This window comes from Petromyzon marinus, chromosome 23 (assembly GCF_048934315.1).
Source record: "Petromyzon marinus isolate PM22_M1 ecotype Great Lakes invasive population chromosome 23, UKy_Petmar_22M1.pri1.0, whole genome shotgun sequence".
Taxonomy (NCBI): domain Eukaryota; kingdom Metazoa; phylum Chordata; class Hyperoartia; order Petromyzontiformes; family Petromyzontidae; genus Petromyzon; species Petromyzon marinus.
The window spans coordinates 1041217-1065655 of NC_133689.1; the positions used below are offsets into that span (position 1 = coordinate 1041217).

General features: G+C 50.7%; 1 protein-coding gene across 7 annotated transcripts in view; it reads left to right on the forward strand.

Annotated features, from left to right (window-relative positions):
• LOC116945127 (receptor-type tyrosine-protein phosphatase kappa-like) overlaps positions 1 to 24439 on the forward strand; it is a 249301-nt gene that overhangs the window by 215871 nt on the left and 8991 nt on the right. For all 7 annotated transcript variants that reach the window (XM_032959269.2, XM_032959268.2, XM_032959279.2 and 4 more), the window contains 4 exons: positions 1429 to 1560; positions 15817 to 15942; positions 17338 to 17501; positions 23141 to 23276. In XM_032959269.2, the coding sequence (XP_032815160.2) occupies positions 1429 to 1560; positions 15817 to 15942; positions 17338 to 17501; positions 23141 to 23276 (558 nt within the window). The remainder of the gene's footprint in view (positions 1 to 1428; positions 1561 to 15816; positions 15943 to 17337; positions 17502 to 23140; positions 23277 to 24439) is intronic.

A 24439-nucleotide genomic window follows, 5' to 3' on the forward strand; every position in this document is an offset into this window, starting at 1 on the left:
TGCTGCCGAGTGGACATTTGATAAATATGTGGATTTTTGTTTCGACTTCCACACCAGAAGGTTGCCAGAAGATGGAATCGGACTGGCAGCCACTAAGTTGCTAACCCAGTGTGCTCACCGTTTCACCACAACGGATAATTAAATATTTCATGGAATGCAGCTGCAAAAACATATGTTGCAATTGTTGCGATAAATGCATTGATTTCTCTGAAGTCCAAAGGCGCATCAGTGTTTATTTCTCGCGTGCAGTAATAGTGCCTCATTGCAGTTTAGTTCCAAAGAACAAACTTGGCATAACATTGTATAACTCGCCATAAAATCACGAGAAAATTGTAATGACTTTTTTCATAACTAAAAGCAAAGGTGCAGCGCTGGAATTGATTCCTCACGCGACTGCCTTTTGAGCGGCCTCCGCAAGAGGAAGCTCTGGAGAGCAGCGCCTCCTTACTGAATTAGGCCTACTCTTCCACAGTGTTTTCGTGAGACCCTAAAGATGTATCTCTATATTAGACAAATATATGTCTTTGCTGCAGTGAACATCAATTCCACGTGCAGGATTTATTCATGGGATTTCTGAGGAAGCCATAAATGTGTGCTTGTCAGCTCGTGAGCCCCGATGGCTAGATCGTTAACCTGGCACGGAGCGATGTACATGTAGCCGGTGACAAATTCATCCGGAATGTGCCCGATCTCATCAGATCTCAGAAGCTAAGCAGCATTGAGCCTGGATCGTGACCAATGGGTTAATTGTGATACACAACAGACCTAATATAATTGGGTAACTGGGATACACAACAGACTTTATATGCTGTGGCATTACGTGGTGGGCAGCAAAGGGCAGTGTAACGAAGTCCGTTGTTGTGCTGTACTGCTATGTTCACTTGATCTCCGAGATCAGATATATTTTTCCACTGGCATAGCCGTGGCCGAGAGTCTGGCGCAGGTCGCTCAGTTCGTAGTGCAGATGTGCAAACCGTAACACCACCACTGAGCCACCACATATGCCGTGAAATACAAATAGAACAGGTTGTGTAGAAGAGTATATATAATCACACGAGAACGTCACATGTTTAGGATATCTCTTGAATCCGAAATCATTATTAATAAGCCAAGGCACCACGCATGCCATCTGTATGCATCTACAACTCTTTAATTCAGAATTTTCTTTGCATACTTTGAGACTGAGCCTATGAGAGTTCATTGACATTTCCTCGGTTTCCTACCATTTAATTTATTTACTCATATTACAAATTTAGGCACTTTACTGAGAGGGAAGCTGCCGCGGTGCAATGGTTAGCATCGTGGACTTGCAATCCAGAGGTCGCCGGTTCGATGCAATTTCCCGGCACGGCGGTTGAAAACAAGGAGGCAAGTTTCTAAAATCCTCACGTCTGTACCCATCCGCTCGCTTTGTTTGCCTTGTCGCAGAGCTACCACCGCCCGTCGGCGTTCATCGTGACGCAGCACCCGCTGCCCAACACCGTCAAGGACTTTTGGCGTCTCGTGTTCGACTATCGCTGCACCTCGGTCATCGTGCTCAATGAGCTCAACGCCAGCGAGGTAACGCTCGGTCGTGGCTCGGTTGTTGCTCGGCTGTGGCTCGGTTGTGGCTCGGTTGTGTCGGCGGGCTGATGCTGACGCCAGTGGCATGAGCGAGTAATTGCAGGGCTGCACCTTTGTTTCCGTTCACCATGATCTTATTTTGCGAGGCGTGTCGCCGTGTCTCCAACCCGCAAAACCCCCGGGATTATCTCTGGCCCGGGGCGCCGGTGGCGTTGCGTGCGAGGGAGGGGGCGAACCTCCCTGAGGCCCCGTGGCCTCGTTCGCGAGATGTGTTTATCTGCTGCGGGGCGTCCACAATGTCTCCCTGTGACGGACACTAAACCGATTTCGCCAAATCCTCCCGCGGCCAGTGATTGATCGTTTAATATGGTGAGAATTTACATTAAACACAAGTTCATCTTGAAAATGTAAGTTTGAAGATGATGTTAATGTGGGCGCTTCGGGGAGGCAGTGGGTATGCATTGGTTAGCACATCGCGTTATGAACCCAGCTACTTGAGTTTGATTTTTGGTCACGGCTAATATCAGTGGCGAGTAAAATGTAAAATCTAAACCAGTTCAAAGCCCTCCCACCCCCTTCAAGAAATCCGCATTGACCAGCATGGTGAAATTTGGTCAAACAACCCCCATGACCAACATAGCAAGGCTGATAATGATAATGAATGTGATTATAATGATGATGAATGTGATTATAATGATGATGAATGTGATTATAATGATGATGAATGTGATTATAATGATGATGAATGTGATTATATGAAGATCACCAAAGTTGCTCTCATCACCGTCATTCAAGGTGGCATCCTGATCATCCATATCTGTGTTATCTTTCTCATCATCATCATCATCACCACCACCATCACATTCTTTCTGCACGCCACCATCATTGACATTTATCACAGAGCCACCACCAGAGCTGTCATCTTGCCCGTTACTCAGTCCCCGGGTGCACGGCGAGGCTGTGATAGCCCCACGATGTCAGGCCACACCCTGGCTACAATCCCAAAAGTTTGCATTGCATTTCGTCCTGCCAGTGGGGGGATCGTCATTCCCACGGAACCTTCTGCTCTCAAGTTCCCTATCGAGCCGTTCGGTTCACCGCAGCGTATTTAACAATGGCGCTAATGCCCTGTATCCACGCCTGGATTCCCTGCTGATCACTTACTACCCCTTCTAATCCTGGGAAGTCTTTCTTCACCCATTCCGCAAATGTGTCGATACCATCAATCTGTCCTGAGCTGCTGTTTCTATAATAGATCCCGCCGCTAATTGCTTTCTAATGCGTTCATTAATTATCCGGCCCCGACACTGCTTCCTGCCATTATTCCGAGTAGCATCGTGAACAACGACATCGCATCTGTGGGCTCCCCCTCCACCCGCCCCCCATACCCCCCCATCCGCCCCCCATACCCCTCCCACCTGCCTCCCATACCCCCCCACCTGCCCCCCATACCCCCCCACCTGCCCCCCATACCCCCACCTGCCCCCCATATCCCTCCCACCTGCCCCCCCATACCCTCCCACCTGCCCCCCATACCCCTCCCACCTGCCCCCCATACCCCCCCACCTGACCCCCATACCCCCCACCTGCCCCTCATACCCTTCCCACCCGCCCCCATACCCCTCCACCTACCCCCCATACCCCCCCACCTGCCCCCTACTGTCAAACTCGCCGCCACTTGAAAGCCTCTCGCCTACGCACAACGCGCGCAATTGAAACATTTGAAACATGCCTTTTAAATTATGTGGCTGCCATAAATTTCCACGTGATAAGCCACTTAGTTGAGCTATTAGTGGCCAAGTTGCTACTGAAAAGCAAGCTAATATCTCTGTATTTTTTTCCAAGTGATTTGCTAACCCTTCCGATACTTTGCACTTCTATCGTGTTTCTGTATTGTTTGTTGTTGTAGCGTTCTGACCCACCCCTACTGGACATTTGTGAAAAAGAGCGTTATAGCTAATGGGATTCCACCAGTATACATAAATATGCTAATTCTGTTACCTGGCTTGCGAGTCACCGCGGTGTGGTAAAATAGGACGCGGTTTCACCAATCCCACACTGTCACCGGCGTGGTGGGTTAAAAAAGCGAGCTAGAGTGAGAAGCCAGATACAAGCACACCTCATGTAAGCACAACTCTAATACAGGCGACACACGCTGACATGACGATGATGTGCAAGGCGAAGGGCAACTTCTGATACAAGCACACGTGGATATAAGCGCACATGGCCCTTGCTCCTTAGGGGTGTGCTTGTATACAGCTTCTGCCCTCTTGGTTAATCGCTTTAGCGATGAGAGCGATATTTGCAATATCTGCGTGTGTGTTTAAAAAATCGCTATATTATTTGTTTACGTAAATTCACTTACTTTTTCATTTGGCTTCTGTAGCCTCAAATATTGGAGCGTCACTGCAAGGAGAAGTTGATTATATGCGCGCAAGAGGCTTTCAAATGAGATGCACAGTAGTAACTCGTAGTGCGTTTGTGTCCGGAGACAAACTCTGGTGATCTCGCGGCTGAATGAACGATCCACGGAGGACCCTCATGGCTTTGCATGATGACACCCCGTGGACTGAGAGGCCCCGTGTAGCTCTCCCTGCAGAGTGAGAGGTGTCTTGTTAGCTCTCCTGGTAGAGTGAGAGGTGTCCTGGTAGCTCTCCTGGTAGAATGAGAGGTGCCTTGGTAGCTCTCGTGACAGAGTGAGAGGTGTCCTGGTAGCTCTCCTGGTAGAGTGAGAGGTGTCCTGGTAGCTCTCCTAACAGAGTGAGAGGTGCCCTGGTAGCTCTCCTGGTAGAGTGAGAGGTGTCCTGGTAGCTCTCCTGGTAGAGTGAGAGGTGTCCTGGTAGCTCTCCTGGTAGAGTGAGAGGTGCCCTGGTAGCTCTCCTGGTAGAGTGAGAGGCCCCGTGTAGCTCTCCTGGTTGAGTGAGAGGTGCCCTGGTAGCTCTCCTGGTAGAGTGAGAGGTGTCCTGGTAGCTCTCCTGGTCTAGTGAGAGGTGTCCTGGTAGCTCTCCTGGTAGAGTGAGAGGTGTCCTGGTAGCTCTCCTGGTAGAGTGAGAGGTGCCCTGGTAGCTCTCCTGGTAGAGTGAGAGGTGTCCTGGTAGCTCTCCTGACAGAGTGAGAGGTGCCCTGGTAGCTCTCCTGGTAGAGTGAGAGGTGTCCTGGTAGCTCTCCTGACAGAGTGAGAGGTGTCCTGGTAGCTCTCCTGACAGAGTGAGAGGTGTCCTGGTAGCTCTCCTGACAGAGTGAGAGGTGCCCTGGTAGCTCTCCTGACAGAGTGAGAGGTGTCCTGGTAGCTCTCCTGACAGAGTGAGAGGTGTCCTGGTAGCTCTCCTGGTAGAGTGAGAGGTGCCCTGGTAGCTCTCCTGGTAGAGTGAGAGGTGCCCTGGTAGCTCTCCTGGTAGAGTGAGAGGTGTCCTGGTAGCTCTCCTGGTCCAGTGAGAGGTGTCCTGGTAGCTCTCCTGGTAGAGTGAGATGTGCCCTGGTAGCTCTCCTGGTAGAGTGAGGGGTGCCCTGGTAGCTCTCCTGGTAGAGTGAGAGGTGTCCTGGTAGCTCTCCTGACAGAGTGAGAGGTGTCCTGGTAGCTCTCCTGGTAGAGTGAGAGGTGTCCTGGTAGCTCTCCTGGTAGAGTGAGAGGTGTCCTGGTAGCTGTCCTGATAGAGTGAGAGGTGCCCTGGTAGCTCTCCTGGCAGAGTGAGGGGTGCCCTGGTAGCTCTCCTGGTAGAGTGAGAGGTGTCCTGGTAGTTCTCCTGACAGAATGAGAGGTGCCCTGGTACTTCTCCTGGTCTAGTAAGAGGTGTCCTGGTAGCTCTCCTGGTAGAGTGAGAGGTGTCCTGGTAGCTCTCCTGAGAGAGTGAGAGTTGCCCTGGTAGCTCTCCAGGTAGAGTGAGAGGTGTCCTGGTAGCTCTCCTGGTAGAATGAGAGGTGTCCTGGTAGCTCTCCTGGTAGAGTGAGAGGTGTCCTGGTAGCCCTCCTGGTAGAGTGAGAGGTGCCCTGGTAGCTCTCCTGGTAGAGTGAGAGGTGTCCTGGTAGCTCTCCTGGTCTAGTGAGAGGTGCCCTGGTAGCTCTCCTGGTAGAGTGAGAGGTGCCCTGGTAGCTCTCCTGGTCTGGTGAGAGGTGTCCTGGTAGCTCTCCTGGTAGAGTGAGAGGTGCCCTGGTAGCTCTCCTGGTCTGGTGAGAGGTGCCCTGGTAGCTTTCCTGGTAGAGTGAGAGGTGCCCTGGTAGCTCTCCTGACAGAGTGAGAGGTGCCCTGGTAGCTCTCCTGGTAGAGTGAGAGGTGTCCTGGTAGCTCTCCTGGTAGAGTGAGAGGTGCCCTGGTAGCTCTCCTGGTAGAGTGAGAGGTGTCCTGGTAGCTCTCCTGACAGAGTGAGAGGTGCCCTGGTAGCTCTCCTGGTAGAGTGAGATGTGCCCTGGTAGCCCTCCTGGTAGAGTGAGAGGTGTCCTGGTAGCTCTCCTGGTAGAGTGAGAGGTGTCCTGGTAGCTCTCCTGGTAGAGTGAGAGGTGTCCTGGTAGCTCTCCTGACAGGGTGAGACGTGTCCTGGTAGACCTCCTGGTAGAGTGAGAGGTGTCCTGGTAGCTCTCCTGGTAGAGTGAGAGGTGCCCTGGTAGCCCTCCTGGTAGAGTGAGAGGTGTCCTGGTAGCTCTCCTGGCAGAGTGAGAGGTGTCCTGGTAGCCCTCCTGGTAGAGTGAGAGGTGTCCTGGTAGCTCTCCTGACAGAGTGAGAGGTGCCCTGGTAGCCCTCCTGGTAGAGTGAGAGGTGTCCTGGTAGCTCTCTGCCACATATTTTCCAATCGTGCCGTTTGTTGTACAGCACGATGTCCAACATTTGGCTCCACGTGCCGAAAGTGAACTCCATATTGGGTTCCTGACGAAGTTCCTCCAGTTTTTTTATTTCTTAAACCACAGGAGAATTCTCAGAGACCAGGATATTGTTGCTCATTTGCAAAGGTGACCTGGGTCATCACAGTAACCAATGGGGGGTGGGGGGGAAACTGAAACATGACACGGAAAATCAAACAAAACCAGTAACCCGAGCAGCCCAACCACGTGCCCGGAGAACGAAACGTCGGGTATCTTTTTACTACAACAACACGCGGCACGACCTGAAAACAAAGCGCGGCGGCACGACCGCGCGAGACTCTGCGCAGCAACGAGCGGCGCGTGACGAGCGGCGCGTGACGGAGCTGCGGCTCTGGAGCCGGATGCTGCTGGCAGCGCTCGCTTTGAAAATGAGGCCGATATACGCGAGGAGAGGTTTTTAAATCTCCCCTGAGTTACAAGCTCACACCAATCTCCAGGCAGGCCCGGAATGTGCTTAACGATGCTTAATTGGCTGGGGCGCCAGATGAAGGCATTACGGTTCAAGATTGGACTAACGGCAGGGAGGTAAAGTGGCCACAGTGGGGGGGTGGGGGGGGGGAGGTTGTGCATCCAAAGAGAAGAGAAATCATGCAATCAGCTGGGAGGCTCGAGGCCACGCGACGTGAATGTGCTGACACCACGGCGGGCCAGCAGAATGCCAAAGCGCACACTCGGTAGTAACACGATTGCACCCAGGGCATGGCCGGAGGTGGGGGCAGAGCTGCAGCCCATCACTCCAGCAGAAACCCTCTCCACGCCCCCTCCTCACTGCGCCTTCTTTTTTACTGCTCACCACTGCTTACCATTGTCAAAGTGCAGCCCTGCAATTGCCTGCTAGTTTCGCTACTGGTGGAAGGACCTCCACTCGAATGAGCTCTGTTAATAGAAGCCCCTTTGAAAGGGTTCAAGTTTCCAGTGTATCCCTCCTCACCAGGTGAGCTGCTGTCGCCGCGACGCCAGGGTGGCCTCATTTGCCAGAGTGAGCTGTCGGCCATCGGTCTGCCAGCAGGGGGCGATGACTGCTGTGGTGTAATCCCAATTGAGTAGCTCGAGGTGTAATTTTCGAATTTTCCCAATATGTCTCGTTACACTTAACCTTCTGTGCTGGTCAGACATCCTGTAAGAGTTGGGAGTCACCCACGCTGTACCCCACCACACGTGACCCGCCAATCAACTAACAGTGGGCGGCACACATTTACACTGCTGGCTGGGTGGAGGAGGAGGGAGCCGGTGGGTGGGTGGGGGGGTTCAGGGGGGTGGTTTAATAAATCTGCGTCATTATTTGACCTGCCGCGCCGGGAGATAGAACCGAACTGGAGCCCCCCGCACGCTGCCCGTGCACTCGCAGGTTCCCCCCCGCCCCAGACCTTTCCCCAGAAACGCGTTTTCTATTTGCAACACCCGCTCGCTCATCAGTGGCCGCGTCGTTAATCTTAGAGCGCGACGGAAGCGAGATTATTTTATTTATGGGATGAGAACGCCAACGGCCCCCGTCCCCGCGTCGGCAGTAAATGCGGAGGCAGAGCGCCGCCTCGTCAGTGGCCGGGCGACGGACGCTCGCATCCGGTTGCCTTGAGTTGGGACACCGCCACAGCGGAGCGGTCGGCGCACTGCGGACTCGCGCACTCGAGACGTCGCCGCTTACACTCGTCTTCCTCGCGTGGGAATTTAAACAAATGGCGCAAGTTTCTTAAATCCTCCAGCCTCTGTCCACTCAGCGGTGTACATGGGAGCACTACAGGTTGTCAATTGGCGGGTCACCTATAGTAGGGTAAAGTGTGGGTACTCCTACCTATAGTAGGGTAAAGTGTGGGTACTCCTACCTATAGTAGGGTAAAGTGTGGGTACTCCTACCTATAGTAGGGTAAAGTGTGGGTAACTCCTACCTATAGTAGGGTAAAGTGTGGGTACTCCTACCTATAGTAGGGTAAAGCGTGGGTACTCCTACCTATAGTAGGGTAAAGTGTGGGTACTCCTACCTATAGTAGGGTAACGTGTGGGTACTCCTACCTATAGTAGGGTAAAGTGTGGGTACTCCTACCTATAGTAGGGTAAAGTGTGGGTACTCCTACCTATAGTAGGGTAAAGTGTGGGTACTCCTACCTATAGTAGGGTAAAGTGTGGGTACTCCTACCTATAGTAGGGTAAAGTGTGGGTAACTCCTACCTATAGTAGGGTAAAGTGTGGGTAACTCCTACCTATAGTAGGGTAAAGTGTGGGTACTCCTACCTATAGTAGGGTAACGTGTGGGTACTCCTACCTATAGTAGGGTAAAGTGTGGGTACTCCTACCTATAGTAGGGTAAAGCGTGGGTACTCCTACCTATAGTAGGGTAAAGTGTGGGTACTCCTACCTATAGTAGGGTAAAGTGTGGGTACTCCTACCTATAGTAGGGTAAAGTGTGGGTACTCCTACCTATAGTAGGGTAAAGTGTGGGTACTCCTACCTATAGTAGGGTAAAGTGTGGGTAACTCCTACCTATAGTAGGGTAAAGTGTGGGTACTCCTACCTATAGTAGGGTAAAGTGTGGGTACTCCTACCTATAGTAGGGTAAAGTGTGGGTAACTCCTACCTATAGTAGGGTAAAGTGTGGGTAACTCCTACCTATAGTAGGGTAAAGTGTGGGTAACTCCTACCTATAGTAGGGTAAAGTGTGGGTAACTCCTACCTATAGTAGGGTAAAGTGTGGGTAACTCCTACCTATAGTAGGGTAAAGTGTGGGTACTCCTACCTATAGTAGGGTAAAGTGTGGGTACTCCTACCTATAGTAGGGTAAAGTGTGGGTACTCCTACCTATAGTAGGGTAAAGTGTGGGTACTCCTACCTATAGTAGGGTAAAGTGTGGGTAATCCTACCTATAGTAGGGTAAAGTGTGGGTAACTCCTACCTATAGTAGGGTAACGTGTGGGTACTCCTACCTATAGTAGGGTAAAGTGTGGGTACTCCTACCTATAGTAGGGTAAAGTGTGGGTAACTCCTACCTATAGTAGGGTAAAGTGTGGGTAACTCCTACCTATAGTAGGGTAAAGTGTGGGTAACTCCTACCTATAGTAGGGTAAAGTGTGGGTAACTCCTACCTATAGTAGGGTAAAGTGTGGGTAACTCCTACCTATAGTAGGGTAAAGTGTGGGTACTCCTACCTATAGTAGGGTAAAGTGTGGGTACTCCTACCTATAGTAGGGTAAAGTGTGGGTACTCCTACCTATAGTAGGGTAAAGTGTGGGTACTCCTACCTATAGTAGGGTAAAGTGTGGGTAACTCCTACCTATAGTAGGGTAAAGTGTGGGTACTCCTACCTATAGTAGGGTAAAGTGTGGGTACTCCTACCTATAGTAGGGTAAAGTGTGGGTACTCCTACCTATAGTAGGGTAAAGTGTGGGTACTCCTACCTATAGTAGGGTAACGTGTGGGTACTCCTACCTATAGTAGGGTAAAGTGTGGGTACTCCTACCTATAGTAGGGTAACGTGTGGGTACTCCTACCTATAGTAGGGTAAAGTGTGGGTAACTCCTACCACCTCTTCCAAGACGTCCGAACTTTGCGAAAGAGGAGGCCAAAAAATACCCTCTGCTAGAGGGTATAAATACCCCCTAGAAGAGGCCGTTCCACCAGCAGCGGCACTATCGAGCAATTGCAGGGCTGCACCTTTACCACTTTATCTTTTTTTGAGCTCACAGTTAACTCTTGGTGGCCTCCTGGTAACAGCTTTATTCTTCAAATGTGAGCGCCCGAGGGGGGGAAGACGGCGGGTTATTCATCACGTTGACTCAAATGCCACCGGGCGCATCCGTGCCGCCGTGCGCCGGACGCTGGGGCGCAGCGTGAAATGTCACCGGCGTGAGCGCGAGACAGCAGCGCCATGGCGGTGGGCTTCAGTCCAACAGCGGAGCTTGTTAAACACACATTCGGTGGCCGGGCCTCACTCGTGTCCCTGCCGCCTCCGCCTCCGCCTCCTCCTCCTCCTGGCATTGCTCACACCTTGAGAGAGCCCTGCTGCTGCTGCTGCTGCTGTTGATTCATTCCGAAACACAACGAACTGAATATTAATTAAATTTAATAAGTTTGTGTCATGTCATAATAATTGGGTGGAGGGGTGGTGCAGTGGTTAGCACTGTAGTACGAAGCGACGAGTTTGATTCCCGGCCAGGGCTAACATCAGTGGTGAGTTGTATCTGGACTCCCCTTCACCGTCCCCGAGTGAGCAGCATGGCGAGGTTTAATACGTGGCGTGGGGAGGCCTTCATCCAGCAGTGGATTGAGAGAGGGTTGTACATTTTAGTTTTTTTGTATAATTGCCAAGAATTTACATTTGTTTTTACTTCTGTCTCGACAAACCCTATAAATTAAATTAAAAACCTAAGCAATAAATTAAATTAAAAACCTAAGCAATAAGGGATACGTTTGTGTGGCTGGGCAATGCTTCGGTTCTGCAGAATAATTTCACTGTTTTACTATCAAAGACTGAGAGCATAACATGTGTTCATCTTAGCACAAGGATGTATGATCAAACTGACCTCTTATCAGCTCTATGAAGTGAATCTATACATACAAATAACACCGCACGGTCAGATAGAGACTTCTATCAGGGATGCCTCCGAACTTGTTTGTCAAGGCAGGCTGGAAAGACAAATTTCAAGAAATCGATGACAAACGATAATTACATCGCGTTCCGAAGGCATCGGTGCTGGAGATGACGGAGTGTGTGGCCGCGAGCGGCGCAAGGAGTTGGGTTCCTTCCCTGGCTTGTAACCACGACTCGGAGTTCACCATCGGCCTTCATCCATGGTCGCGCCTGGGAGGAAATTCTGCTTTCATCCCCTCGCAGTGCTCATTTGTGTAACGGGTGGCAGAGCGAGCCCGGGTGCCCTGGCCCTCGCCCCTCTGATCCCCTGCAATTGGGAGGCGAGGATCGTTCGCCGTCACGCAGATTTGTGAAACTCCCAACCCTCCCGCCGGGCTGCGACGTGGCCAAGGAGTTTGCGGTACGGCGAGTGGGCTCGCGAACCCGTCTCTGCGGACTTGTGATCGGAAACCCCCTCATCTGCATGGTGGGCTTCTCCTGACACACAATTTCTTTTGGCATGAAAAATATTTTACAAGGAATGAAATGGCACCGGCCACACACTCTGATGCGGCACCCTCCTGGAAGGAGGCTGGGGTGGCTGTCTAAATAAGCGACTTTAACACGTGGCAGAAGGCTTTCGCGACCAATATCAATATATAAATGTTGTGTCGTTAAAACCCGCCACCACCCGACACAGCCAACTAGTAAGGGCTGTCACGTAAACAGAACGTGCCAATTCGTCACTAGTACAGCACACCGGTGTGTTGGAGAGCCAAGTCCCAACATTTACAATCTGAGTACGACGTTTCACCAGTAATTACAACTAGCTTCATCAGGCGACAGCCAGATTTGTGGAGAAGTATTACTGTTTTGTTTCTTATATCGAGGCGTAGATGTGGTGACCACGCAGCTGCGCTCTTGCACAATGTGGGGCGGCGGTGATCACTGAGTCAACGTACATGATGCATGTGCATTGTGCGAGCCCCTTGAACTTGTCCTTCCTGTCTATTGTGTTTATTAAAATAGCCCTACCAACGGTAATCCTATTGAAGTACGCTGCCCTTTGTAGGCATGCATTTAAATAAGGTATTATTTGATGATTCGCTTCCACGCAGCACTGAGGCAGTAGCTATCTGAACAGTTAAAGTTATTTTAATTTCTTTCAATTTCGATAGATTCTCTAATTAGTCTTGGCCAGTAGTAGCTAGTTTTGCACTGAACTCCAACATTATCAAAATCAATTGACTGTCCTTGTTGGCACACGCGTGTGCTGCTACTGCTGACAGTTGTTTTTGAGATAATTTAATATTTCTCTGATGTTCTTTTAGTCTCGTGCTGATCATTCGTCCTGTTTGCCCAACATAACATTTACCACACGTGCAGTTAATCTCATACACATCTTCTGTTGATAGCTTTGGTAATACGTCTTTTGTACCAGATATTAATTTCTGTATTTATGTACCATGGCAAATCTGACTGAGATGTTTTGTTTTTCCAAACATCTGGCTAGTTTATCAGTTACTCCCGCAATGTACGGTATTTTGATCGTTTTAATTACTTGTGCAGTTTCAATGCTCGTGTTATTTGATTTGGTTTTGGCATTCAATGCCCTGTTGATTTGTGCTTCATTGCAACCGTTAATTTGCAGTTGTTCTTTAACATGTTGAATTTCACGTCTCAGACTGTCACCATCAAACACTTTCTTAGCTCCATAAATTAGCATCTTGATCAGAGCAGATTTCTGTGCGGGGTGATGGTGGTTTACGTGACAACCCTTACTAGTTGGCTGTGTCGGGTGGTGGCGGGTTTTAACGACACATTTATATATTTACACGATCTAACACAAATAAAAAACTCTATGATGGATAAACGACATCGTTCATAATGTTCACACAGTTCGTCGGACCCCAATACTCTGATCGCTCCGCTAGCACCCAACCCAGGCCAGGATTACTTTCAAGATCACACTCCCCGCCTTTAAAGATCTTCTGTGGACTCACCCATCCACCTCACCACTCTCGCTTCACTCTGCTCCCCTTCCCGCACGCTCCGCCCCAGCAACCAAGGCGTTCTGTTGAAGTCCCTAGGCAACCGCCACTCAGTGGGAGGTCGCTCATTCCCCTCTGATGGTCTCCGTGGTCAGGAACTCTCCCCCCCCCAGCCGTACGTGCTGTCCACTCCACACACCTAGTCACGTCCCGTCTCAAGATCTTGCTTTGCTGCTCCAACTGTCACTCCTCTCTCAACACTGCACGCACGTGCTGTTTCCGCATGGCGCTTTGAGACGTGGCCGTGTTTAAATCCTGCTTGAATCCACTTTTTATCGTAAATGTAGAGCCTGGCAGGAAGAGAAACGGTTTGGACAGGTAATTGACAATGTGTGTTCCAACACTGCCACCTGCCATAGAGCACACGCGAAGGGTTCAGTGCGGAGCGTGGTGGCGCGTGGGTAATTGGCATCATCAGTGCTGGTACAGCGAAAGTGCTGCACTCTCAATTCCCGAGGACTGCGGGATTTAAACTTTTTATTTGTTACAGTGAGGGAAAAAAGTATTTGATCCCCTGCTGATTTTATACGTTTGCCCACTGACAAAGAAATGATCAGTCTATAATTTTAATGGTAGGTTTATTTGAACAGTGAGATACAGAATAACAGAAAAACGCATGTCAAAAATGTTATAAATTGATTTGCATTTTAATGAGGGAAATAAGTTTTTGACCCCTCTGCAAAACATGACTTAGTACTTGGTGGCAAAACCTTTGTTGGTAATCACAGGGGTCAGACGTTTCTTGTAGTTGGCCACCAGGTTTGCACACATCTCAGGAGGGATTTTGTCCCACACCTCTTTGCAGATCTTCTCCAAGTCATTAAGGTTTCGAGGCTGACGTTTGGCAACTCGAACCTTCAGCTCCCTCCACAGATTTTCTATGGGATTAAGGTCTAGAGACTGGCTAGGCCACTCCAGGACCTTGATGTGCTTCTTCTTGAGCCACTCCATTGTTGCCTTGGCCGTGTGTTTTGGGTCATAGTCATGCTCGAATACCCATCCACGACCCATTTTCAATGCCCTGGCTGAGGGAAGGAGGTTCTCACACAAGATTTGACGGTACATGGCCCCGTCCATCGTCCCTTTGATGCGGTGAAGTTGTCCTGTCCCCTTAGCAGAAAAACACCCCCAAAGCGTAATGTTTCCACCCCCATGTTTGACGGTGGGGATGGTGTTCTTGGGGTCATAGGCAACATTCCTCCACCTCCAAACACGGCGAGTTGAGTTGATGCCAAAGAGCTCCATTTTGGTCTCATCTGACCACAACACTTTCACCCAGTTGTCCTCTGAATCATTCAGATGTTCATTGGCAAACTTCAGACGGGCATGTATATGTGCTTTCTTGAGCAGGGGATCCTTGCGGGTGCTGCAGGATTTTAGTCCTTCACGGTGTAGAGTGTTACCAATTGTTTTCTTGGTGACTATGGTTCCAGCTGCCTTGAGATCATTGACAAGATCCTCCCGTGTAGTTCTGGGCTGATTCTTCACCGTTCTCATGATAATTGCAACTCCACGAGGTGAGATTTTGCATGGAACCCTAGGCAGAGGGAGATTGACAGTTATTTTGTGTTTCTTCCATTTGCGAATAATCGCACCAACTGTTATCACCTTCTCACCAAGCTGCTTGGCAATGGTCTTGTAGCCCATTCCAGCCTTGTGTAGGTCTACAATCTTGTCCCTGACATCCTTGGAGAGCTCTTTGGTCTTGGCCATGGTGGAGAGTTTGGAATATGATTGATTGATTGCTTCTGTGGACAGGTGCCTTTTATACAGGTAACACGCTGAGATTAGGAGCACTCCCTTTAAGAGTGTGCTCCTAATCTCAGCTCGTTACCTGTATAAAAGACACCTGGGAGCCAGAAATCTTTCTGATTGAGAGGGGGTCAAATACTTATTTGCCTCATTAAATGCAAATCAATTTATAACATTTTTGGCATGCGTTTTTCTGGATTGTTTTGTTGTTATTCTGTCTCTCACTGTTCAAATAAACCTACCATTCAAATTATAGACTGATTATTTCTTTGTCAGTGGGCAAACGTACAAAATCAGCAGGGGATCAAATACTTTTTTCCCTCACTGTATCTGTCGTCACTGCACTTGCCCCGCGTCTCCCATCCCTCCTGGCGCTGCAGAGATGACACCGCCCTGAGCCCTGGGCTGCCGCTAACCACCGTGACCAATTCCACAGGGCGCCGATCCCATCTGGCGACTAATTGTCTCCTGGCCTGCCCCGTGTATATTGTAATATATTCTATGGAAGAGAAATAAATAAATAACCAAAGCCCCCAAAGAGTTGTGCTTGAAATTGACTTTTTTTTTACTGGAACCTGAGTTCCCCCGGAAAGCTGTGTTTTGAATGAGCAGACAGCTCTAATATCTGTCACTTGCGTATTCCGCTCGACGCTGTAACCGCAGTGCTGGAGCCGGCCCAACGGAGGCCCTAAGCAGAAATAATTTTTCAGAGCCCCTCCTTTTGTGGGGTGACAGAAGAGATACACACACGGGAGACATGGATATCTAGCGAGACGAGAGAAATATAGACAACAAAAGAGATGTAGTGAGATGAGACAATAGATATTCAGACAAGAGAGTTAACAGATCGAATGGGGTTGCACGTTGATTATCTCGTTATGTTCATTAGGCTTTGATGTCTAACTGATATTTTGTGCACCCCTATTTATTGTACATATGCGAGGGTCCTCGAGCTCCTCAGAACCCTGCCCTTTTTGCTTTGCCCGTGCCCGGCACCGTCGCTTGGCTAAGAGGGGGCTGTTTCTCTGCCGACAGACTTTCCTGCAGTACTGGCCCGAGGAGGGCATGCTGCAGTACGGCCCCGTGCAGGTGGAGATCCTGTCCGCTTGCAAGGACGTGGACATCATCTCGCGGATATTCCGCATCTGCAACGTCTCCAGGGTAAATGCGACGGGACCACGCCCCGGGCGAACGCCGGCGAGCCCGCGACGTGCAATTGGACCGGCGGGCGATGATGACGCTTCACGAGACGCTTGCGCTATTTTTCCGATAATATCTGTGCTTTGTTTGTGAATTCGGTGCGAGAAAGTGGCATGTTTTGTATTTTATTTTTTGAAACCGGGAGCAATTTTTCTAATCAGATGGAGGGGGGGGGGGGGCGCACGGTTATTAATTGCAGTGTCGTTAAATCTGACAATGCACTCACCGTTCGTTGTCAATTACGCAGACGGTTATGCGGTTGCTTAATCTTGCTCCGAAGGTGAAATTTTCCATAATTTATTTCCTTTTTGAGTCTCACGCTGGTGACTCCTGCCACTTACAGGAAGATTTTTTTTTATTTTGCTTTGAATGTACGGCATTCAAAGCCAACTTGCCATTCGCATCTAATTTAACATTTCAAGTCTTATTTATTCAGCAGCTACAGATTCAATTCGGTGCTGAGTGACATTCTAACATTTGTGTGGCCAGGGCAAAAAATAAAAAATAAAGTTTGACGTATATATTTTTTTCATTTTTATATTCGTCGCCATCCTGGAAATGTTTTTTTATTTATTGAAGTCGCTCTTGTCAGCTGTAGCAGCTCAGCGGCTGAGAAAAGCGCTTTGCCATTTCCCACATATGCATGCAATGGCGCCTGGGCCAGGGTTGGGGACAGCTCCGCTGCTTGCCTCTGACCTCTAAAATGTTAAATCTGACGGCGGAGCGGTGAATAGTCAAGCTGTTTACCGCACGCGCGTGTGTGTGTGTGCAATAAACGATTTGCGCACAACTGCAAACAGTGTTATGTCGTTGGCATTATTATTATTACTGCTTGTTATATAGAGGTCAATATACTCCCTCGTTTGGAGTAATTATCCAAATGTTAATGTATTATGTTGGGAAACGTTTTAAAATGGGTCGAGCATAACATACGTATCTATGTATGTTGGACTTATGGGGAGCGGCGGTGTTGTGGTTAGCGCGCTGCGCTATGAACCAGGCAACCCGAGTTCGATTCCCGCTCACAGCCAACACCAGTGACGATTATCTGAACCGGTCGTGGGCCTCCCCTAGGTTGACTCGGCCTCAAATGAGTACCTGGTGCGATGTGTGAAAACGTCTGTTCTTGTAAAAAGAGAGCATTTTTAACCGGACAGGCGGCCGTGCGTGGTGCTGGCCACCCAGCACCACGGCCTTCATAGGTGGCGCTCGCCCCAACGGTCTCTTTGTTGGACTTCACCTGGCGGTAGATTGACCGCGGCCGACTGTGACACTTGCCTCGTCAGACGACCTTCCCGCTCGTCGCAGGGAGCTTTGGGGTTGGCCGTCGCCTAACGGTCTCCGCTGTCGCCCCAGCCGCAGGACGGGCATCGCGAGGTGCAGCACTTCCAGTACCTGGGCTGGCCGTCGCACCGCGACGTGCCCGCCTCGCCCGCCTCCTTCCTGCGCCTGGTGGGCCGCGTCGGGACCTGGCAGGACCAGCTGGCCGAGGAGGAGGGCCGCACGCTCGTGCACTGCCTGTGAGGATACGCACCGCACACACGGTTCAAGACACCGATCCCCCGTGTGTCACATTGGGGAAAGTGCTTTTAGTGAACACCTTATGAAGACGGCTCGCCTGACCGCTCTTGTCTCCCCAGACGTAATGTTCACACACCGTGCTCGGTGCTCCTTTAAGGCTGTTTCAAACTAAGGGAGGCCCATAACCATCTCGGATGTTTATCACCGATGTTGGCCGCAAGCGGTAATTGAACTCGGGTTTGCAAGGTTTGTGGCGCGGTACGCTCACCACTACACTCCTGCTACCCGTGAACATAGGCGTATGGACACCGTGCGCACACGTGCATTTACACATATTCATAGCGCATGTCGAGAAGAGGGTGCCGGTGGTGTAGTCCATGAGGAGCGGAGGGACGAGACCGAGGCTGGGATGGGAGGAGATGCGAGCGTAGTGGAGGGGGCTGGAGGGTGGCACACAACATAAGAAGTTCGCGGAGGAAGAGAAATCTGAGAAGCTGAGCGCACGCACGATTGGGAACGATTGACCGAGGAGAAGAATAGCGACTCAGGCGCGTTCCGTTTACATTCATCCACGGCCCCCACTCTGTTCCGCGCACTCTGCTCGCTCTGCATGATCTGCATGGAATCCTTTTTGGCCGCATGCGACGGCAAAAACACAACAGGAAGCCCTTTGATGTTCTTGTTCCGCCTCTGGTGCCGATTTTTTACGAAGCTGAAAGTCAAACGGTTCTCAACGAGCAATGACTGATTTCTCGTTCCAATTAGCCGTCGTTCACACTGAGATAAAATCAAGAGGATTTTGTTGTTCTGCCATACATTGAGCTTAATAGGGGACGGCATGTCAGCATGCTTTAAATAACCGTTGAACCGTTGCGTATAAATATTGCGAGGATGCGCAGCACTTCATTTCATGGCCGCATTTTCTTTAAGGCGTTTGTTGATGACGATGACAAAATTGCATCACCAGGCACCGACTAAGGATTGCGTTGGCTTGCAGAAGTGCAGAGCGTGTCAGTGGCCGAGACCCATCTGCAGGCACGTCAGTGCTGCGCTCATGCACTCACGCACGCCAGCTCCATTAGTACGGGGAAGGGTGGATCAATACCAGCGATGCTCCGGTAGCTACTCAAGCGACAGTGTAACCAGCGTAATCGACTCGGATCCCTTGCAGTCCACCCCTGGTTTCTGCAGCGACACGATGTTTATCGGCACTTTCCCATGTCCACCTCGGACAGATGGCTCTGAGAGGTGGTGGCTGCTCTGAACTACTCTCGGGCCGTGTTCTCACGGTTTGTGGTGCTGCTGTAGAATGGAGGGCTCTGGGCTCGAGTGATGCTCACACACACACACTCACGTAGGCACAAAGACAAAAATCCCCTAATAGCCTTAACAGACTGTTGGGACAAGTGTGGTTAACGAGCACCTATGAAGGCCGGAAAAGCACACGAGAGGGTGGGTGGCTAGCACCACGCCCGGCCGCCTTTGTCTCCCTAGTGGCGATGTTTACACATCACACCAGGTACTCATTTGAGGCTGAGTCGGCCTAGGGGAGGTCCAGAACCGGTTCAGATAATCGCCACTGGCGTTGGCCGTGAGTGGGAATCGAACTCTGGTTGCCGGGTTTGTAGCGCAGCGTAGCGCTAACCGCTACACCACCGCTCCCCACACACACATTCATAAGCACTCTCAGTCACGCACACACATGCATTCTTTGTTACATATAAATGCGCATACATTCCTAGAAACGCATAAAAATACAGCCACTCACATGCACACTGACATGTACACTCACACACAGACACACAGATAAAGATCCCCCGTGTAGCCTTCAACAGACCGTTGGCCAAGTTGCCGGTAGGGACCACCAAAGCAGGCCAGCACGGCAACAAGGGGGGTTGGCGTGGCTGCCTTTGTTTACCCCCAGTGCTGATGTTAACAACACTTATTTAAGGCCGATTCGACTTAGGGCATGCCCGGGACCGGTTCAGATATTCTCAACCAACGGTAGCCCATGGGTGTCTGGTGCAGCGCGTTGACCACAACGCCACCGCCCCACGCGCACATGCTTAAGATGCACGTATGCTCAAACGTACGAACTCACACACACGCACTCACGAGAGTGACACGGTCTGAAATGTTCCAGAAAATCTAATCCCATAATTACAATCACAGGCACAGCGTAATGTAATAGTTGCGCACTTTGCAAACATAATTTTGTGAGATTTACTACTCGTTGTTAACAGCTGTGTTGCAAAGCAAGCTCCGGCCCGACCATCGACGGGAATTGCAATCCCCCTTCTAAACTGTCTCGCGGCACCTTTAATCTCACGTGTAATATCGCGGCGGTGTGACGGTGACTTGACTCTGACACTGCCTGCCGCTTTAGCTGGAAAAGTTTTCAATCAGAATTTGCATCTAAATCGTGTGTGCACAGCATCGCGTTCTCACCAATTTGCACGCGGCCTCCGCAAAGCCACGTTTATTAAAGCAGCGGGCGCGTGGGCAGGGGGGGGACACTCGCTTGGTTCCACGGAGGCTGCCCCCCCACCCCCCCCGGTCCACTCCTCCCAAGTAAGATGATTCATCCACAGCGCTGGGGTTGGTCCCTCGGCGCCGCGCCCCCCCCCCATGGGGTTAACGAGCCGCGGTGCGACCGCTCGCGCTTGAGGGCCTCAACGGGCTCGTCGTGCCCGTTATCGCTCGCGAGTGTGGCTGCCACCTCTGTGGTACAAAGAAACCCGAGACGTATCGTGGTCACTTCTGTCACTGTAAGGGCCGTTTGCAGCGACAGCCGAGACTGAGATTGTGTATTCGCACGTGGTGGCGCGCCAGGCTGCTGGGCCAGGCCCTGCACCACCGAATGTCCCTTTTGACCCAACTGTCCACTGTCCCTAGCGGTGAATTAATGTACCGAGAGGAGCTGGAGCCGGCCCTGCTGCTCACTTGTGGTGCTTGAGAGAGGCCTGTCTGGTCCTCAATTATGGAAACTGCTGAGTTAGAAAAAAACTCATGTCACGGACAAGAAGAACAATCTGCCAGTATCTGAGCAGGCGAGATCTACAGGTAAATGGCTTTTCCTGAGTGGTGGATTTTTTTAATAGAACTGACAAAAAAAGTATCTAAGTTTTCCGAGAAGACTTACGGCTTTCCCAGGACAGCTACCTGAAAGAGAGGGCGATCCTGAAACAGGTGGCAAGCCTCCTCCTGTGTAAGCGGTTGCTCGCTGCCCGCATGCCAGTGACCAGAGGGGCTGGGCACTGAGAGTGGTTGCCAAATCTCACAGAGCTGTGAGCGGCGTTGAATGTTTACACGTGCAGGGAAACTTTACAGATTTTTTTCCCCAAATTTGTGAATGCGTCGTAAACCGCGCGTAACAAACGAGTCACGGCTGACGAGTGACACCAAGCGACAGGGTCATTACCGTGGATTGCTTCCAAGAGCTTCCACATTTAGATTTAAAGCTTTCGTGACTGCAAGGATTCATCTCTTTGGTTCTTTCAGTAAAGTGACGTAGAATGAAGAAGGCCACTTGTGTTGTGGCCAAAACGTCGTGAGAATTTTATCGTTTTATTTTATTATTTTATTCTCATTCTACGTGACTTTACCGAAAGAACCAAAGAAGAAGCTTCCACATTCTTTGTTGACCCGGCACTCCATTTATGTCGAGGCCAGACCTCTATACGTACATGCGCAGGCGTAAGCAAAAGCTGCGAAACAGACGACGCTTGATACATCGCTGTAATGCGGACAGTTATGAGCATAAAGTGTGCGTGCAACATTTATATGTTCTCGAAATATTTATGAGAGCTGATGAAAAGCTCGCTCGGCCTTTATATTTTGCATAATTCATTCCCATGTCAATCAGGCGAGGGTGAGCACGGCGCCCTGTCAGGCGCGCCTCGCCGTCCATCATCGACCGGGAACATTTTTGTTGTCGTTGTAAACGGTCGCTATCTCCGAGGCTCCGCGCTTGAGTACCCAGCGTCCCCCTCTTGGCCGACCGGGAAGAGCCCGTGTCGTGGCACCAGCACCGAGGACGCAGTGACTCACAATTCGCCTGCGTTCCTTTCACTGCCTGTCGCGGAGGGGTCACTGCTGAGGTGGCTGCTGCTGTGCTGGGAAATCTGCAAGCCTTCCCCAGACCGTTCAAAGTCTCGGTTTTCAGTCGGTTGCGTGATAAAACACCGTTCAAGGCGACACACTTACACACCATTCTCCCCACGTCTGATATTGGGAGACATTCTTCAATTGCATGATGCGTCCCGGGTTTTTTTGTGCACCTCATCGAGATAGCAACTGCAGCTCGCTGCACGAGTGCGTTCGCGGGGCAGATGAGATGGCGATGTCACATCGTCTCTGCATTACGGAGCCTCAGGCTGCCTCGGGCAGGCCCGGAGAACGGGTTACTTGCCGAGTGGGAATCCCGATGGCGGGCAGCGACACGTCCACGCACGCTTTACCCCAGTTCTGTCGCTATGAGAGGTCCTTGCAGTGACAGCAGCAGGGATTAATTTCTCACCGAATAGTTTCAAGGTCACTGGCAGAACGGAGTAGGTAGGCACGTGACTAGGAGCCCCAACAGTAGCGAAAGAGGTATATTGGATGTTGTGTGCCAGGTTCAGAAATATTTTCCAGGTTGCCGACCTGGGCAGTACCGGTTGAAATTCAACTCTGGGCGGAAGTGAATGGGTTTGCTAAAATTCAATATATGTCGTTGTTGTAAACTTCTACAATCTATCCATCTCGCACCTGATTGGTGCGGCTTGCGTGCTTGCAGTGATGGATAAATGTGAGTCGTGAGCGGGAACGGAACGTTCGTGATGACATCGACTCGAAACTCAGCAGAGCGGAATGTGTGCAGGCTGGAGACATGAGCAAGAGTAATATTACACACAAGGTCGTTTATAGACAGCGACAGGAGATCGTGACCATTGGATTGTTTCTCCCATTATGCCTTGCATGTCAGGTGACGTATATACGTCTTGACTTGAAGCTTTCGTGACTGCAGGAAACTACGGCATCTCGATCGCAACACGGGCGTTTGTGTTGCGATCGAAACGTCGTAGTTTTTGGTTATTTTCTTTTAACCTATCGACGTGACTTTACCAAAAGACCCAAAGAATATGACATGTATAAACATTCACCTCTTGGAGAATAGACTTTCATAAACAAGCATGCTGTCTTATTGAGGGTTTGTGTGTAGCCATAGGTTCCAGTTTCAAGTTGATTTTGTGTAACCAGGGAGATAACTCAAGAGGACCAGGATAGAGGAGTCTCATTGGCAAAAGTGACCCGGGTTACCACAATGGTAAAAGCCAAACAACTAAAAAAACAATCGGTCCAAAAATGGGAGTATCACAGGACGCGTGAAATATATTGCCCAAACGTAAATTCCCTGTGGCGCAAATCGCCTCTGGGGCAGACCACATTGCGGTTCGGTTGGCCGTGACGTCAAGCTCATCGGTCCGTGAGCCCCGCAAGAGCCCGGCTCGTAGGCTTCCGTGCTGCCGTCCGGCAGTCGGAAGCATCTGGGTGGACCGAGGCGAGAGGACCAGGGGAGGGGATACGAATGATCGTCGTGACTTTTGGCGGACGGAGAGTGACTGTGGCCCTGGCGTGCGTGGCTCGGCGTTGGCAGGAACGGCGGCGGTCAGAGCGGCACGTACTGCGCCGTCAGCATCCTGTGCGACATGGTGAAGGGTCAGAGCGTGGCCGACGTGTTCACGGCCGTCAAGACGCTCCGCAACAACAAGCCCAACATGGTGGAGACACTGGTGAGTGGCGGGCGGGCGAACACGGAGCCACCCAGCGGCCATGGTCGCGGGGTGAGGGGCGACGGCTGCTGGGCCGATACTAGGGTTCGAATCCCAGTTTTGGCGGCCTGTAAGTGAAACCGGCTTCTCATGCGCCGCGATTTGGTGGCCACAGCCTAGTCACTGCGCAATAAACCCCACCCCATTAAATTTGGTTTTGCACTTAATTTGGTGAAATTCCACCTCTGGGAATTACATATAGGTGACTGTCATGCAATGAACATTACTCTCATGCATAATGGGTGGAAAAGTGCTATGCTGTGCTGTGTGGACCAGAAGGGATCTGGAGTTCGCTCTGTGATAGCCACTTCTGTGGGCCGTTTTATAACACGAGGTGTTGCGCTGCTGTGAGATTTATGAATAAATCTCGATTGCAACATCTAAACTGTGGTCGATTATCCCCTCATCTGCGTTGAATGCTGCTGACCACCTTTGGGCCTGTGTTCAAGAGCCATGATGATGATGATAATAATGAGAATAATAAAAACCCATCTGCACCGCCGTTACAAATTCGAGGGGGCTCCGTGTGAAATCAAATTCAAGCTTTCGTGGAGGTGCTCAGCGAGCGGAACAGACACGCGCTAATCGCTTGGCTAAAAATGATGTTGCTGTGGGGCAAAGACGCTGGTGGAGTGCATCACGCGGCACAGATAAAGAGCACGTGTGTGTGTGTGCCAGCGGCTCTGACGTATTAAGTGCCTTGTAGGGTAGGGGCACACGCTGCAGCTTCTCCAATAAGCCTGTAATACGTTGTCTAATAACCACAAAGACAAAGAATCTCCAAGTAGGCTACACAGAGTGTTGGGTCAAGTGCTGCAGCGAGCACCTATTATCGTATTCACGGTGGATGCAAGGGTGGTGTGGTCACCAGCACTTCCGGCCAACTCTGTCTCCCGAGTGCTGATGTTTACACATCGCACCAGGTACTGATTTAAGGCTGAGTCAGCTTAAGGTTGAAGCCGCGGAGGGCTCAGAAAATCACCACTGATGTTAGAACTGCTGTTTGTGTTTAGTTTGTTGTCCTTCCCCCGCACCTCCGATTAGCATGGTTGGCTATGTACGGCGCAAAAGAAGTTCATAGCCGTGGCTGGGAATCAAATGTCGGCTGCCGTATTGGTAGCCCA